At 41.4% G+C, this 13,749-nt stretch overlaps 2 protein-coding genes across 2 annotated transcripts; one reads left to right on the forward strand and one right to left on the reverse strand.

Moving 5' to 3' along the window:
- Positions 1 to 486: 486 nt before the first annotated feature.
- On the reverse strand, positions 487 to 4,606 carry scn1bb (sodium channel, voltage-gated, type I, beta b). Its single transcript, XM_055219812.2, has 6 exons — positions 3,832 to 4,606; positions 3,465 to 3,631; positions 2,866 to 3,103; positions 2,534 to 2,675; positions 1,652 to 1,723; positions 487 to 1,490 (listed from the first exon to the last, which is right to left on the reverse strand). The coding sequence occupies exons 1-5, from the start codon at positions 3,887 to 3,889 to the stop codon at positions 1,657 to 1,659; spliced, it is 672 nt and encodes a 223-aa protein (XP_055075787.1). The 5' UTR covers positions 3,890 to 4,606; the 3' UTR covers positions 487 to 1,490; positions 1,652 to 1,656.
- A 750-nt stretch (positions 4,607 to 5,356) lies between these two features.
- Positions 5,357 to 10,490, forward strand: zbtb22a (zinc finger and BTB domain containing 22a). The gene is made up of 4 exons (XM_055220352.2): positions 5,357 to 5,447; positions 7,062 to 7,269; positions 7,966 to 8,659; positions 8,773 to 10,490. The coding sequence occupies exons 2-4, from the start codon at positions 7,063 to 7,065 to the stop codon at positions 9,591 to 9,593; spliced, it is 1,722 nt and encodes a 573-aa protein (XP_055076327.2). The 5' UTR covers positions 5,357 to 5,447; position 7,062; the 3' UTR covers positions 9,594 to 10,490.
- Positions 10,491 to 13,749: the final 3,259 nt, after the last annotated feature.

Here is a 13,749-nt window from a genome sequence, read left to right on the forward strand (position 1 = left end):
TATTTCAAGTTAAATCAACTTAAAATGAAGTTTAATGATATTGCTGAATGATATTTGAATTACTAGAAATTTGAAGTTAAATGTACTCGTTTTAGTTAAAATTACTTTTTTAGGGCAACAACTTTCCTCGAAATTTGGGTAAATTCAACTTGTAGAGGTTTAGAGTATAAACTGATGTCCAAACAAGATTTCTATATTTAAAACGATTTAGTGAAAATGTTTTAGTTCATTCATGCTCTTGCATTAACATGTTAATATTTGACGTTAAAACGAGTTTGTGTAGAATATTACAATAAACACTAGAATTTGTTCTGTAAGGAGGATCATTTATTCTTAAATCTTGACTAACTAACTTAACTAATGCAATCTAAGTGTTATCGTATCTTTATAAGAAACATTTCTGTTCCTTTCACGAGATAAATTCAGCTTCATTGACCCCCAGTGGAAAAGCCTGGCATCAAATGAGAAATAAAAGAGTGCACATCATTCATTTGAAATCATTTTAATTTTCACATCTCTCTCTCCACGTCCACCCACAGCGCTGTTTCCCAGCATTCATTTCTGTATTTAATATCACAGAATCTCACATTATATCATCTACTCGTGAGCACAAACATCCTATTTTAGGTGAGTAGGTTTGTTATAGGACACCTGCATTGATCGTCTGCAGTGTGGGCATGCAGGAGCTAAATCTCAGGGAGGAATATGAGCTGTGATATTTCTTAATGCACTTACCCACAATGCATTTCTGCATGTGGTAATCACTATTGAATCAAACGTTCAGCTCTCGCAGAGCAGAATTTTAACATTCCTACAACATAATGTTTGCTACATTCAGAAACGAGTGCTGTATTCACATGTGCTCATGTTTCAGTGGCATGAATGTTCATACTGTATATATATTCAACCCGTATGCAACTCTAGATCTGAAGATTATAAACTCTATCCGGTTTCTTTAGCTTATTAATAGTGCTCGAAGCATCTAGGAGACATTTTCATTCATAAACTAAATACTTGTGTTAATACACGAAATACTTATATTTTCCAGAATACAGATGCTGCATTCGTATTAGCTCATGCAACTATAGCATTGCACATCGTTTGGCTTTCAGAGCAGATTACAGTATATACTGTAGATATATTTATAGTCTATATGGCCTCCGTACATTCCAACAATAGCAGACAACTCGTGGCTCTTTACTGATCTCTAGTGCAAAATCCAAGTATTGCAACTTTCTCTTTCACATTGGGGAATTTTGCCGTAAATGGAGGTAACCGCATACAGTTGTTGATCGTTGTCTGTCGTGTGCAGGTGTAATGAAAAGGGTCTGACACCATGCATTGCTTTAAACTCATGCGATATAGAAGACTTGAAGTCAGGTAAGGTAGCAAGAAAAGGTTATAAAACAGGTTGAAAGAAGAATAAGTGATGGTCACAAGACGCAGTGACACAGTCCAGAAGATGAGAAGAAAGAGCGTCTTGAAAAAACCTGGAAACAAATAAAACAAGCAAAACCACGAATGCGAATCAATGTTCTGTTTGTAGAGGATTCACTGCACCGACAATGGAAATTTAAGGCTACAAGAAGAAAAGGGCTGTAGTTGTTAGACCGGCTAACCAAACCTAATGAAACACTGATAGTTAACTCACCTGTGTTATTCTGCTACCTGCACACCAGCGCAGTTATCTTTACTTTCTGATGCTATGGCTAAATACTCCGCACTGCAACCCAGAAGAGAAAAATCACAATATGAGCTTTATACAGAGCACACATAGTATTACTACTGTCTGTCGCCGTGTCTGTCTGTCTGTCTGTCGCCGTGTCTGTCTGTCGCCGTGTCTGTCTGTCGCCGTGTCTGTCTGTCGCCGTGTCTGTCTGTCGCCGTGTCTGTCTGTCGCCGTGTCTGTCTGTCGCCGTGTCTGTCTGTCGCCGTGTCTGTCTGTCGCCGTGTCTGTCTGTCGCCGTGTCTGTCTGTCGCCGTGTCTGTCGCCCTGTCTGTCTGTCTGTCGCCGTGTCTGTCTGTCTGTCTGTCTGTCGCCGTGTCTGTCTGTCTGTCGCCGTGTCTGTCTGTCTGTCGCCGTGTCTGTCTGTCTGTCGCCGTGTCTGTCTGTCTGTCTGTCTGTCGCCGTGTCTGTCTGTCTGTCTGTCGCCGTGTCTGTCTGTCTGTCTGTCGCCGTGTCTGTCTGTCTGTCTGTCGCCGTGTCTGTCTGTCTGTCTGTCTGTCGACGGCTCTGTCTGTCTGTCTGTCGCAGGCTCTGTCTGTCTGTCTGTCTGTCTGTCTGTCTGTCACCGTGTCTGTCTGTCTGTCGCCGTGTCTGTCTGTCTGTCGCCGTGTCTGTCTGTCTGTCGTTGTGTCTGTCTGTCTGTCGTTGTGTCTGTCTGTCTGTCTGTCGGTGGGTCTGTCTGTCTGTCGCTGCGTCTGTCTGTCTGTCCCCGTGTCTGTCTGTCTGTCGCCGCGTCTGTCTGTCTGTCTTTCTGTTTGTTTGTTTTTGTGTGTGTGTCTGTTTTGTCTGTGTTTTTGTGTTACTGACGCGCTGGCTCTTAGTGCTTCCTCTCCTGCAGCTGCGATCTTTCTGTAACAGTAGATCATCTCCACCAGCAGCCAGAGCTGCAGCCCAATGATGGACACATACATCATCACCTCTGATACGATAGACGCCATGCCACGTGTGGCTGAAAACACACAGACACACACACAAAAGATCAGTAAATGATATAACACAAGCATCTTTGTATAAAACATGTATCATGGCTAATACCTAAACATCAATCGATCATAGTAAAATGACAATAGTGCCTCTGTTTTCTTGTGTTTTTATGAATTGGTGTAAAGTCCGAGCAGACGCGGCCGCTGGTTTCTCACCTTTGGCCACCACGGTGAGATGAACCTCTTTACTGGTGATGGTGGAGAATTCATAATGCTCATAAGTGAGGACTCGGTTGAAGACGCAGCGATAAATGCCCGAGTCATTGAACGAGACGTTATGGAGGTTGATGGACGCATCCTGCAGGTCGAGTGTGTTCTTACTACCGTGCCACTCCACTCGATCCTGAAAGCGCTCGTCGATGATGTTAGGCATCTCCCCGTCATAAGTGTAAATCTGTCCATCACAAAACAACAAAACATGCATCCATCTTACTAAAGTCAAAGATTGATAATAATGAAATGATGATCTATAAGGAGATCCAGAAGAGTCCACAGACAGCATCTGGGACAGGTATCTGTCTGAAAGCATTGAAATCTCAGTAACACCTCTGCATATTTGGACATGCTTTGAGCCACATAACTGAGAATAAATTAAATTAAATTCTGCTCTGTTCCTCACACCTAAACCTCTCTCATATGACTCCAGATGACTTACAGAATACAGAACAAATCACACAGGATACTTTATACTTTTGTAATGGAAAGTAAAGTTAGTGTAAAATATTCCTAAAGCTTTATGATCATCAGACACTCACATGCACAAAGTCTGTTTCTCCTCGAGCTCTGAAGTGCCAGTCAACAGTGGCCTTGGCCTCCACTTCTCCTCGCATCTTGCAGGAAATGCAGCCGAGTTTAAAGATGTGACCGGCCACAGCCTCCGTGTCTGAGTCCACCTCTGCACACGCGCCGCTGCACAGAGACACTTTAGGAAACACACACACACGTGATTGTTTAGATCAAGGACATCTACTGTACTGTCCTTCAGAGACACCAAACACAAATCTCTTTACTAACTTATCAAGCTGATAATCACAGACAAGTATGTCCAAACTTGGAAGATCTCCAGGATCAGAGTTGTGACATCACAGCGCATCTAAATCATGTTTGAATGATGAGACTCACCTGAGAGCGAGCAGAGGACACACAGGACCAGCAGCCGTCGTCTGATAAACAAGTCCATCGTGATGAAAGAGGCTGTGATGACCGAGACCGACTCTAGTTCCCACCACAGTGATGTATCTTCATATCCTGACCATCAGATGAGCTCAAAGAGCTTCAGGAGAGCCCCGACCCACCAATGTGCTGATCCAGCTCAGGACGTACTTTAAAGGCAAATGACTAACCTAGCAGCATCTAACTAGAATTTGAAGATGCCCAGTGTGCAAAAAGAAGCCAGTGGCACGTGTTTCATTCAAATGTGCATACACAGGCTGTGATTCTTTGGCTCGAAATTATTGCACTATTCAAAGCTTTATTGCTTTTCTCTTACATCAGTCTTGTTTAAAAATCACAGTTTGACAAACACGTGATCATTAGACCTGAGACTAGTGTTTGATATTAATCTCACAGTAAACTAATAAAGATCTGATACTGCACCTTCATTTAATCATTTGAATCATCTTGATATCATATGTGCGCATTTAGCACGTGCACGAGCACGTATACGTATACGTCCATCAGTATTGTCCTCTAGACACAATGCATATTCGTTATAATCATGCAGATCGTTCATTAACTTGCCTCTTTTATATCTTTGATCCTCGTACAATTGAGAAATGAATATGATCAGTGATCTGGCGGGTCGTTCATGTGTTCGGTGAGCTCTGGACTTCCAGGTGACGCTCGCAACGACGCACGGACTGATGCATTGCGGTAAAAAGCTCGGGCCGCGCGCGCGCCTCAACCGAACCCATGATGACGTCACTTCGTCACTCCGCAGGTGCAGCCCTCTGAAATGAAAGCTCAAAAGATGCAAACGGAAGATTTTAATTGAAATTAAGTAAACGACAATAAACTATGATAGTTGTTTTTGGTAAATCTGCTTTTAGACCTGTTCGCATTTTTAAATCTTAAAATTAAAGTAAAACACAAACTGTTACGACCTTTACATTTTATTGTGCACTTCTTGCAAATGATTCATTTCCAGAGCTATATATAACTTCTAGATAAATAATATGATTTTATTAATATCATTTTAATACATTATATTATTATGTTACAGCTAAGTGCATAGGTCTGTTCAAATTCGTGTGGTAAAAATTGGTGTATTTGATGTGTTATTTTATTTTGAGAGAGATCATTTGGAAAGTAATTAACTTTTATAGTTATTTATTGTATTACCACAAAACAAAATATACCCTTTGTAAACCAAATCTGTCACATTTTATAAATGATTTTAAATTATACAGTACCCCTTGAAAAAAGTAAAAAACAAAAAGCTGTAAGTAAAGGGAAGAGCTTGTAAGAGTTTTTTAGGGGGCGTTCGAGTTGATGCACAGACCTTTCGCCGGATGATATTGAAGTGTCGCGAGAGTGAAGCAAAGCAATATTCAGAGATATGTACTCGCGAATTGCTCTCGCGGTACCTTGACGTCATCGTTTTACGTAGTGTCACATGAAGTCGAGCACTCCTTTTATAGACTGGAACCGGGATGTGACTGGCTGTGGGGCAAAAGGGGCGGGTCTTCTTTGGCGGGGTGTCCTTTCTCTTCCGCAGAGGGCTATCGCACAGAAAGCAGGTAAGATCATAAACATGCTGCATTTAATCTGCATACTTTTTATGAAGTAGATCAGACGCAATCAAAATCAATAAACACACCCGACCAGTCGACGATTAACAGCATTTAATTATGTGCCAATTAGCGCGTGTAAAGGTAAACACGCATGATCATGTTGTTCACACGATACTTCAGTGTAGTCTGATTGTGTTTTATATCGCGTGTTATAAGCAATCAGCTGTCTGATCTGATCTGATCGAGTGGATCTGATGTGCAGGCCTGAAGCTCAATAACACCAAAATGTGAGATCTGTGCTTCGCTTTAGACGGATTGACCAAACCGTTTGTGGTGTTTGTGAACATACAGTACAGTTATCCATACTTGTCAACATTGGGATCTGAAAATAAGGGAAAATTACAGACACCCTATTCACTACTACGTAAAGGAATGAATGGCACACTGCGAAGATGACCTTTTTACTTGGTGTTTGTGTCTTGTTTTTAGTACAAATACCTAATAATTATTTAGTACAAATACCTAATAATTCTTAAATCAAGATGCATTTTCTTGATGAGCAAAATGACCCAAGAAAATAAGTCCAATAAATATCAAATTTAAGTGAATTTGTGCTTAAATCAAGCAAAAAATAAACACAAACAAGAAAAGTTTGCCTACCCCGTTGGCAGATTGTTTTGTTTGTTTTAAGCACAAAATCACCTAAATGTGATTTTTTTTTGTCTTAAACTAGACTTATTTTAAGTAATTTTTAAGTAAGAATTTTTAGATATTTGTACTGAAAACAAGACAAAAATACTAAGTAAGAAAGTCATTTTTTGCAGTGTATAGATGGTTTCAGCAGTTACAACATAAACAGGCGGCTTTCATGGTCAACACGTAACGTCCGGTAAACTCAGCGAAGAATAAATAACAACAAAGTCCTTTTAAAGTAGTTTATTTATATAACAAGCAAAATAAACAACACATAGATTACCTAGGAAACCAAAACATTTGTTATTTTCGACGAGGTATTTGTTTAAGAGTACATTTTCAGCAACTAGTCAGACCATTAAACAAACAGAAACCGGAAGTAAAGTTTCACCGCACATGCACCCGATGAAACGGTCTATATCTTTTATCATTGTTTGTATGTCTCTCTTGCATCTGCATAAGTGACTTTTAGGTCGCAGACCTTAACTTTAAGTATTACGTTAACCTTCTGAGTTAAGTATGAAAGCACAAACAGCAGCGTTTCCCTACACGCAAAGTTGTCAAAAGAATGCACACCCTGCCACAAGCATCAGCCCGCACATCAAAAGTGTGAGTTTGTGTATGCGTGCTAATGACGTGTGGCTCGTCGTCATCTTGTTGTTTGATTGGCGGGTGTTGTTTGAGTGATATGTTACAGATATACTGCCACCTGCTTTACCAGAGGTGAATGTAGCAAACATTAAATACAGCCAGTGGGATTTTTTTATAGAAAGACTAAAAATACGTGAGAAATACAGGAAATTATTTAAACGGCATGATGGTGATAGAATGGTAAAATTCGGGAAAATCCCAGGAGAAAAACCATAGGGTTGATGCAGTTCTGATTCATATCTCATTGGCGGTCTTTGGTGTTTCTCTCCCCTGCAGGATGGACCAGATGCTCGGCCGTGCCAGCGCTCCGCCCGGTCCGGTTCTGCAGGTGTGTTTCCCGAGTGTCCGGGCGTCCGTTCTGGAGAATCTGAACCGTCAGCGCGAGGAGGGTCAGTTATGTGATCTGTCCATCCAGGTACAGGGTCAGGTGTTCAGGGCTCACAGATGTGTGCTGGCTGCTTCATCTCCTTACTTTCATGATCAGGTACATGTTTATAGCATGTTTACTCACAACTATTCAGAAAAATAAATGGTTGATTTGAATAGTTTGTTAGCCCAGATGTTGCACATGTGTTTCCACACAAGTAAAATTGAAATATTTAACTCTGGTTATCCTTTACAAGGTAAATATGAATAACTAAATAAAATGTTTGGATTGTTAAAGGTGCAGTGTGTAATTTTTAGAAGGATCTCTTGACAGAAATGGAATCTAATCTAGAATATCAACTATATTATCAGTGGTGTATAAAGACCTTACATAATCAACTGTATGAGACGTTTTTATCTTCATACACCACCGGTCGTCTTACATGGAAGTTGCCATCATGTTTCTACAGTAATGGACAAAATCCAGAGTGCGTTTCGTCACTAGGTTGTCTCAGACGACGACATGTTTGTTCTGTAGCAGCTACTGTGGCTTCTCTATGTATTTCGAAGATGCCGCTAAAATCTACACACTGCATCTTTAAAAAAATTGAATAGCAAAAAAACAAAATAACCCAACAAATATAAGTTCACAATATTAAGCTGATAACCGAGAGGGGCTTCATGTACTAAAACATTGATACTGGAAATTACGCTTGTAAATTATTAATCTAAATACATCAATCAAAGTTTAGCACATGACATGTTTCAGCATCTGAGGTGTGGAAACATTTAAAAACTTTTGATTTGCCCTCAGGTTCTCTTGAAGAACGTAACCACAGTGTCTCTTCCCTCTGTGATGGATCCTCTGGCGTTCGAGAGCGTGTTAACCTCCGTGTACACCGGACAGCTCAGCATCGTGCGCGATGACATCGTAAACTACGTCACCGTCGCCAGTTTCCTTCAGATGTGGCACATCGTGGACAAGTGCACGGACATCCTGAAAAGGTCACGCCCTTTAGCCCAGGTGAGCCCGAGCGGGGCGACCTCCTCGAGTCACCAGTCGCCCAGCAGCTCCGACTGCTGTTTCGTGGACGCAGAGGAGCTGGACAGAGGAGCGGGCGAGCAGACGGTCGCTCTAGAAAAGAGGTCGCTCGTCGCCGAGCACGGTGCGCTGCCTCCTCTGGCCACCTGGAGGCGACCGCATCAGCAGCAGGGCAGGTGGGGCAGAAGCAGCCTCTCCGTCCCCCTCAAAGCGGAGTCTCCACGGCCCGACCGCAACCCAGCGGGAAGCGACTACGCCTGCTCCGTCTTACCTTTGACATCCGGCGTCGGCGGGGAAAACGAAGCTGAATTCGGTACGCGGCACCGGTTCCGGACGCGTCACCAAAGAGTCCGAGAGGATGAGGAGCAGAGGAAGAGAGGGCAGAGGTGGATGGAGGCAGATGAAGGGGTGGGAGAGCTCTTGGAGGACGAGAAAGTGAGGGTGAAGTGTGAGGAGCATCAGGCCGGTGAGTGGAGCTTCTTCATCACAGCTGTTTAACTGCCGTCCACCAGGGGAGCTTCACCCGGCTGCGGCACTGACATGTTTTTGACTGTTTTGTCTGCTCTTGTCTTCTCTCAGGAGGCGTTGAATCAGGGGGATGTGTCAGAGAGAGAGAGTGTGGAGAGAGTGAACGGGAAGCGTGCGATCTAGCTCGATCAGATCACGCTCGGTGGCACGGTAACGCCGATTGGCCGGCGGCTTCGTGCGCTCAGTCGGACGGCAAGCTGTCCGGCAAAGGCTTCGGCGGAGGAGGCGTCGAGGAGGACGACGCCGCCGAGGTAGACGAAATGGACATCGCTCGCTTCGCGGAAGGTGGATTCGAGACCTACGACGAGATCGAGGAGGCCACGGGCCAAGTTTCCCAGAGGCCTTTGCTGCACGCTCCACCTGACGAGTTCGCGCCGGGACCGTCGGACCTCTCCTGGCCTCAAAACGTCTCTCCGACCTCGCGGCCCTCCTCTGTTCCTCCCTGTTCCTCTCCTCCGCTCACCTCCCCCTCCTCTCCTCTCTCTGGGACGCCCTATGCGGGCAAAGTTCACTACTGCCACTGCGGCAAAGCCTACACGCTGAAGAGCATGCGGGACCGGCACGTAAAGATGCAGCACCTCAACCTCCGTCCGTTCGCCTGTCCCGTGTGCTCCAAGAGCTTCAAAATGAAGCATCACCTGACCAAACACGTCAAGACGCACGGAAGCCTGCGGCCGTACGAGTGCGCGTTTTGCGGCAAGAAGATCGTCTGGAGAGACAGTTTCTTGAAACATCAGGCACGCTGTCAGCGGTCGTCCGCCGCCGTGCCCGCCACCGTTACGGTCGAGGTGGCCGGTGGTGAGCTGGAAGACGAGTTGGCATCTGCGAATGCGGTGGGGCAAGTGAAGAAGGAGAAAATGGCAGAATATTAAATCTTAGCAGAGATACACAGACTTTTCACATGAAATGAATACATGTATCAACAAATATATGTAGCAAATCAAAATAGATGTTCCTGAGGTCATTACTTTGAAATATTTATTTGAGCAAAAAGACGCTTGAAAATCATTTGGACACCAGCAAGGTTACCTTCATTCACTTACCAATTAAAGTCTGTTGTTTGTTGTGTTTATCAGAACTGTTGTGTTGGGTCTGTTTCACACTGACTGTGTCTGCAGACATACAGAGACTTTACTTTTAATGTTGTCAATGATTTTAAAGGGGTCACAGCATGAAAATCTGACTTTTCTTCATGTTTAAGTGCTATAATTGGGTCCCCAGTGCTTCTATCAACCCAGAAAATGTGAAAAGGGTCAACCCAATAACCATTCTCTGCAAGCATGTTCATTGAAATTTGTCTCCCCTTGTGATGTCAGAAGAGGATCTTTATTATAATAATATGTCCCTTAATCTGCACTATCCAACCACAGCACTGCCATTTAGTGCAGACAGAGAGAAGACTTCACGCGGCGCTGCAAGAATCGACAGCCGGATGAAGTCAAAGTTCTGCGAGAGCGTTTTAAAAGGAAACTCCTCCATATGATTTTGCGATTCGCTCTTGCGGTACTTTGACGTCATCCGGCTGTCGATTCTTGTGGTGTCGAAACAAGCCTAATAATTGACAGCACAATTTGGTTTCAATTTTAACAAACCATCGATCAGTGTTTGCATTTCATCAGCTGATTTACATGAAATGTCCCTTTTAAATATAAACCTCCAGATTCAGAATGTGTGAAACAGACCTTTCATATCCTAAATACTTTCTTATTTATAGTCCTTCTAATATTTCAGTGTGCCTTTTATTTATTGTCAATAAATCATTTTCCTCACTTTGTGATGATCAATGAGTCAAAAGACTGTTGACATGCACACATATAAAGATAAACAAGCATTAATTGTGCTTCTCTTCACATCTAGTAAATAGATGAAGTAAATACTTCCAGTGTGTCCTAAAGTGCCTTCCCAAAATTAAACTCAAATATTGTCAAATATGACAACAAACGACTTTAAAAAAGTGAATCTATTGCTGCTCTATGTCTTATAAAGAACACAAGACCTTCATTTCATGACAAAAGAAACCTGGCGTGTACTTACCATCAGCAAAACCCTAAAATATTTGCTTGATTAACCCAAAACTTGCTTACCCTGATCATGTCTCCTCCAACACACCTAATTAAAGTTAGTTCAATCAACCTCTTACTGGTAACCGAGAGTTAATGCGCTCACACGGGGAATACATAAAGACATTTTCAATTGTAACAATACTTCACATAATCAGCTCTCTGGAATACACTTCACAACATCAACACTAAGAGCATCTGTCAACTAATGCTGTAGGACAAAGAAGAATCTGATTCACATCTAACACTTATCTGATAAATCTGATCAGAAATCACACAAAAAACATCTGAGATTTATTAAATCCAAGAGTTCTCAATGTTTTCAGTCATATAATGTTGATGCGTTTGTCTGTCAAGATTCAATGACTAAATACAATTCAAGTAAATTTTACAATCAAATAATCAACCTGAATATATCTGCATAGATGACACATGAAATAAATACACGTGAATATACTCATATCACGATCAGGATTATTTGTGGCACCATTGCTTAATATGGACTAAGAAGTCAGTGAAAATAAATTTGCATTGTTCTTTTTGATCTTATGAAATAATAAATCTTACATTTCAGTCAGGTAAAACTAATGAAAGTGGGTCACATAATGAAAGAAATGTTTTTCTCCATTACACATTGGCCACAATTATTGGCACACTGTTAATAATAGAAATTCTTATTAGCAAAATATCTTTGAAGAATTTTCCATGAAACTGCCCTCCATGACTTCATGTTTCAGAGAATTATACTAGTAATAAGTAAAACAGAGGCCAAATACCTTTAATCGCGTGTCACACGGAGATCAACCAAAGAATAAAGTTCTGATCAGATTGTTGTGCTTCATAAATTAAATTAGTAAATTAAACATTTCCAAGCTTTGAAAAGTCCCATGTCCACCATCAGGAAAATAATGAACATGTTGTACCAAATCTGCCTTAATTAGGGGTTAGGTTTACCCTTAATTGTCTTAATTTACTGTGAGGAGTGCCAAAGACTCCAAGGACCACAGCTGGAGAAATGATTTGAAGACAGAAATCCTAAAAAGATAATAGCACCACATCACCAATAATTGTTTGGGAGGTTTTTAAGAAAATAATCCTCTTCTCTCATTAAAAACAAACTTCAGCACATTTAGTCGAATCAGACAGGAACTTTAAAGTGGATCAGGTCCTAACATCACAAGAGTTGGTTTGACGCCAACAAGAATAAAAATCTACTAACAGGTCTTTAATGTTGTACTAGAGATCTTGTTCAGATACATGCTGCTTGAGTTTTTAGAGGCACAGTGTTTGGATCTAAAACTAACATAAAAATCAACATAGGGTCACTGAGCACAAAATGAAGTTTTTGCCATGATTATCATCCTGACCTGAACCCCTACAGATGACTAGCACAGTGGTTTTCAAACTGGGGGCCGGGGCACCCCAGTTTTATGACATTTTATAAAAGACACTCATTTATCATGACTTCTGTGTAATTAAACCTAAAAAAATAAGCCAACTAACCAACAGCACTACTAGGTATAATTTTATATGTTTTGTTTAATTAAAATATTACATTTTTGTCATACATTTTCTTTCGGGAGGGCGCGAAAAAATGCACTGTACACAAGGGGGGCCGTGCGCTGAAAAAGTTTGAGAACCACTGAACTTAGAAGGCTTAACTGAAGAGGAGAGAGAGAGAATCTGAAGAGATTTGGTGTGGAGGAATGATGTCTGATCTCTCGTCTCCAAACTCATCAGACATGAGAAGATACAGAGCTTTTATCCTGGTGAAAGGCTTTTTAGAAAATGTATTGAATTAAAAGGGTGTCTTGTGGTCACAGTCTACTGGAAAAATGCATTTATTTCATAGTGAGATTTTCAATTCTTTTACTTCAATGACAAGTTAAAGTTTTGTAATTTATGTTACTAAAAAATCGAAAAGCCTTACAAAGCAAATGTTTGCAGCTTTCTTCGTTTCTATTTACCAAGCATGCCAACAATCCTGAGCATGACTGTATATATATTTATATTTAGGGTTAACATGAATATATTTACATTCAGTAGTTTGCAATCATATTTACTTTAAAAGGAAATGTATGCTTTAAAAAATAATTGACATCAATAACCATGAAAATGCTGTGATTTATGTTTATAATAATTTATAGGACTATTTCTGTACAGTTATGATAGAAATGACTGAGCTTCTTTAATAACAGTGAGAGACACAGACATCATCATCTTCAGATTCACACAGAACAAAAGATGAGAGATGAGTTAATAAACTTGATCTGATTTGTTTAATCCACCTGAAGATCTTAAACTAACAGACGTCATAACTCAAACATTACAGCAAACTTATTTCAACAGAACTTTGATTGTGATTTCAAACCCTTGGGTCTCCAACATTGTTCCTGAAGGGCTCCTGTCCTGCCAAATTCAGCTTCAACCCCAATCAAACACAAACTAAACCTGCTAATCCAGTTCTTCAGGGCTACCTAAATATTACAGGCAGGGGTGTTGGAGAAGGGTTGAAACTAAGGCCATTTCTCAATCAAAAGGCTGCAAGGTCTCCGAAGGTCGCACCCGTAGGCTGCATACTTCATCAAAACTTTCTTATTTCAGAATATTAACAATTATAAAGTTGACTATTATTGTTATTAAGGCCCAATCCCATTTCTCTGTCTTACCCCTACCCCTTACTCTCACGTGAACGTGCAAAACCAAGGGGCAGGGGCAAGGCAGAGAAATGGGACTGGGCCCCAATCTTAAATTGTTGTAATATGTTTATGACTTGTGAATGTAATGCTCAGGCTTGATGAAGTATGCAGTCTATATGCGACCTCTGGAGGCCGCAGCCCTTCGATATTCAGGACAGTTGCCCTCCAGGAACAGCGCTGGAGACCCATCCTTAAAACATTCATGTAAGCATGGATGATGAAATGCTGAGGGAATTCTTTGTTGTATGTATAAAGAAGGAAAACTTAAG

The sequence above is a fragment of the Misgurnus anguillicaudatus genome, chromosome 20 (assembly GCF_027580225.2).
Source record: "Misgurnus anguillicaudatus chromosome 20, ASM2758022v2, whole genome shotgun sequence".
NCBI classification, from domain to species: domain Eukaryota; kingdom Metazoa; phylum Chordata; class Actinopteri; order Cypriniformes; family Cobitidae; genus Misgurnus; species Misgurnus anguillicaudatus.